Source organism: Monopterus albus, unplaced genomic scaffold (genome assembly GCF_001952655.1).
Source record: "Monopterus albus unplaced genomic scaffold, M_albus_1.0 scaffold29.1, whole genome shotgun sequence".
Lineage (NCBI taxonomy): Eukaryota > Metazoa > Chordata > Actinopteri > Synbranchiformes > Synbranchidae > Monopterus > Monopterus albus.
This window is the reverse complement of record NW_018127909.1, coordinates 3,391,757-3,395,154: the sequence shown is the minus strand read 5'-3', so window position 1 is coordinate 3,395,154 and position 3,398 is coordinate 3,391,757. Positions and strand designations below refer to the sequence as shown.

Genomic DNA, 3,398 nt, shown 5'->3' with positions numbered 1-3,398 from the left:
ATACATCCTCACAGCTGGTTTGTATTGAAGGATACAGTTACAGAATAGCCATACATGGACTTTGTGTGTTCTCTCACATGTATTTTTGGAGACCGTATAATGACTCATTGCTCAGCACATTCAGAGTTGAACTTCATAGTTGAAATTCAAAGTACTTGTAGGGGTTACCTTGCCTTAAGCACAGGGAAGCCTTCGGAAATCATATAGTTTCTCTTAAGATTTGAACCGAGTCCCAGCTGGTGTCTTACAGTAAGTTCTACACTCTCTATCCCTGGAAAAAAGCTGTTTTCAGTATGGTCTGTACAGAGCTATTGTGCATAACTGTACACATAAAGGGGAAAACAAAAGTAGTCCCTCATGCATGTAGTACATTATAAAAATTCCATATTTGTGTTTTAGTTATTGCAGATTCCTTTGGTTGACCGCTTCATTTTTAAGCCTTTTATAAGTGACCAGGACACTTATTTACGTACTGTATATTTGTCGAATGAGCCCTCATAAAAGTCACTTAACACCATAACTGTCTCTATTTCCACAGACCGTGAGGACCAGTCCATTCTCTGCACGTAAGTAAAAACCTGTCACCTCCATCCTCACCTTTATCAACTTTCCTTAACCTTTTTCCGAGATGTCACATTAGTACTGGAAGGAAGGCTGTGTGTGTATGTGTGGAAGAACAGTTACATAATGCTTGTGGAAACACAGATTAAACAAATGAGAGGCCTCTGTGGCGTCTCAGCATACAGTCTCAACCAGCAAGAAATTATTCATACTATACGAGTGAGATTTTCTGAGGTTTTTGCTGGCTGGATGCCCGATGCTTTACTTTGCCAGATTATGTTGCCTTGGAGTTGTGTTGTATTCAAATGGAGCAAAACTGAGTATGTGCTAATGTTTTCGCAGTGCTCCCAGAGGGCTGCAGCTTTGCTCTCCTCACAGACCCTTAGCCAGGAAGTTTGCCCTCCTGATGGGAGGCCCAGATTAGCTCTCTGAATGTTTGGGCTCCTTTTGGTTTGTTTATTTGTTTTAAACTAATTATTGGGACCTTTAACTAGAGGATCTGGCATCCAGGATACAAATGGCCTTTTGTCAAGCAATACTAGCTTGATCTTTGGACTGGCCTGAACTTGACCCTAATTCATAGAAAACAAAGCTTATATAAATATGGTATATTCTCTGTTTTTCAAAGAACTGTTTCTACTTTTGTCACTGTCTACACACAGTTTCCCCACTTCAAGTAAATGCATAGCATTTGCATCACCAGAAGGATAATTTAAGTGCAGAAGGACTTTTATGCACTCAGTCAAACAAGATACACCAAATATGAGATGTAAAAATAAAACGGTACATACAGTATGACTGTGCACTGCAATTGAAAACTCTGTGTATGTTCTTCTACTGAATCTGCTACAGTCACTATATGCTGGCAGATTAGCATAAGGCAGCTGGTGCAGGCCAACAAAGCTAACAAAGATTATTGTCTTTGAGCCAGACAAACCTCAAAAATGATAGCATGTGGCATTGATTTCAGAACTTTTCTCATATTTTACAAGATTCCAGCTGAGTTATTTTTTTCATTGAGTGTATTTTGGTCATGCTAACAGTGATTATATTACTCATATTCCTCCACACAGTTGCAAGAATTTGGCATGGGAAATAGCTGTGAGCCTACTAAATTCATTCTCAGGATGGTGACATTTCAGCTGCCCAGGGTCACCAGTTTCCTTGGTCTAATATTCTCTGAGTGTGTGCGTGTGTGTGTGTGTGTGTGTGTGTGTGAAAGACAGGACTGATGGGATGAACATAAAGTAGCCAGAAGTTGACGAAGACCACAGATTCACATCCTTGTCTGACCCTACTTAGGACTCGAGTGCTTCACATGAATTAATAGAGGAATCCAATTCATTTATCTCTCTGGACTGTACGGATTTAATGTTTTTCCTTGTAATGTAAGGGATCATTTGGCTTGGCAGAAGACTGAGGGGACAAATGTTTGTGTCTGTGCTGTTAACATCAGTAGTTCGCAGCCCTGCTGACTTTTGACCCTTTGAAATAAATTGTAATATTTTTAGCAGAGAAATCTAAAAATATTCAATATTTTACTTAGAAAATTCTTTGAAAAGATTCATTCAAATAATCTTATGATTGTAAGTGAAAGCTGTACTGATGGTAAGCAGGACAAGTCTGACAGACCATCAGGAGGTGAAAACTCCCACCAGATTCTATTCTGTACTAATAGCTGCCTGGATGTCATACATCCCTATCAGGCCTGAACAGGACAGAGTAATGAGATCCCTCTCAGAGCCGCCAAGCCCTCACACAGAGAACATCCCCTGCCTTTTATGGACCCATGTCTAAGGATGGGTCTGTGTGTCGGCCCGCTGGCTGACGGCTCTGGGGTCATTCCAATCTGTCTTTCTAAGTGTTCAAGATCATTTCCTGGAAAGAAAGAATGCATCTATACTTCTTTTTAAAAAGATTTCAATTATAAAATGCTTAAAAAATAGCATGCAACCTTTGATAGACATTTGATAGACATTTCCTGTGTATAGCTACATTGTCTATTATCAAATAAAGGCAGAAATACCAGGAAAGAAAGAAAAAAAAAACATCCAGGCTTACTGTTTCTGCTTTTCTCCAGGCTTTAAACTAATCAAAGCTCACCAGCTGCTGGCTTAAGGGTCACATTTTCTGTACAGATAATAGCGGTATCTTTGCATTTAACTCTTGGCAAGAATGCAAATAAATATGTTTCTCAAAATGTCAAAGTATTCTTAATTTTCTAACTTTAAAATCACATTTGCCTTAAAGTGTATGAATTATCAAAGTGATAGTGATCAGTCTAAATGCTAATATTATCCTTTGTGTCGGGTGCTGGTGCAGTTATGTCTGCTACACATGATTTCCATTCAGTTAAACTGAGTTATAGAACTGTAAGCAGAAAACCTGTTTATTTTCTTGTTCTCTCTTAACCATCTCTCCTCTGCATCTTTTAATCCCTGTCTCGCTTTTGCTTCTCTAGCGGGGAATCTGGTGCTGGGAAAACAGAGAACACCAAAAAGGTCATCCAGTATCTGGCTGTTGTGGCCTCCTCACACAAAGGCAAGAAGGACAGCAGTACTGTAAGTACCTATGTCAAGAGTTCATGTTGGATCAAGAGTTAGGATCTGCCAACCAGTTTCCTCACTCTTCAACATGTGTAGGAAAATGCCCAGTTTAATCCTGTATGTTGCTATTTCCTCCAAATAGCCACAGTCAGGATCACAGTTTGCCTACGTGAGTACAGGGGAATGCCTGGAGTGTTTTTGTGTGTGGTGTTTGTGTTCCTTTATTAGGTTAGAAAAGTGCATGAAAGATAGTGTCACTGAGTTTACCCCCCCCCCCAAAACAAATTTCTT

At 39.6% G+C, this 3,398-nt stretch overlaps 1 protein-coding gene across 3 annotated transcripts in view; it reads left to right on the top strand.

Moving 5' to 3' along the window:
- The window catches only part of myh11a (myosin, heavy chain 11a, smooth muscle), a 27,756-nt gene that overhangs the window by 7,730 nt on the left and 16,628 nt on the right, over positions 1-3,398 (top strand). For 2 of the 3 annotated variants that reach the window (XM_020595988.1, XM_020595990.1), the window contains exons 4-6: positions 539-566; positions 3,023-3,122; positions 3,250-3,276. In XM_020595988.1, coding sequence (XP_020451644.1) covers positions 539-566; positions 3,023-3,122; positions 3,250-3,276 — 155 coding nt within the window. The remainder of the gene's footprint in view (positions 1-538; positions 567-3,022; positions 3,123-3,249; positions 3,277-3,398) is intronic. The other variant, XM_020595989.1, reaches the window with a different exon arrangement.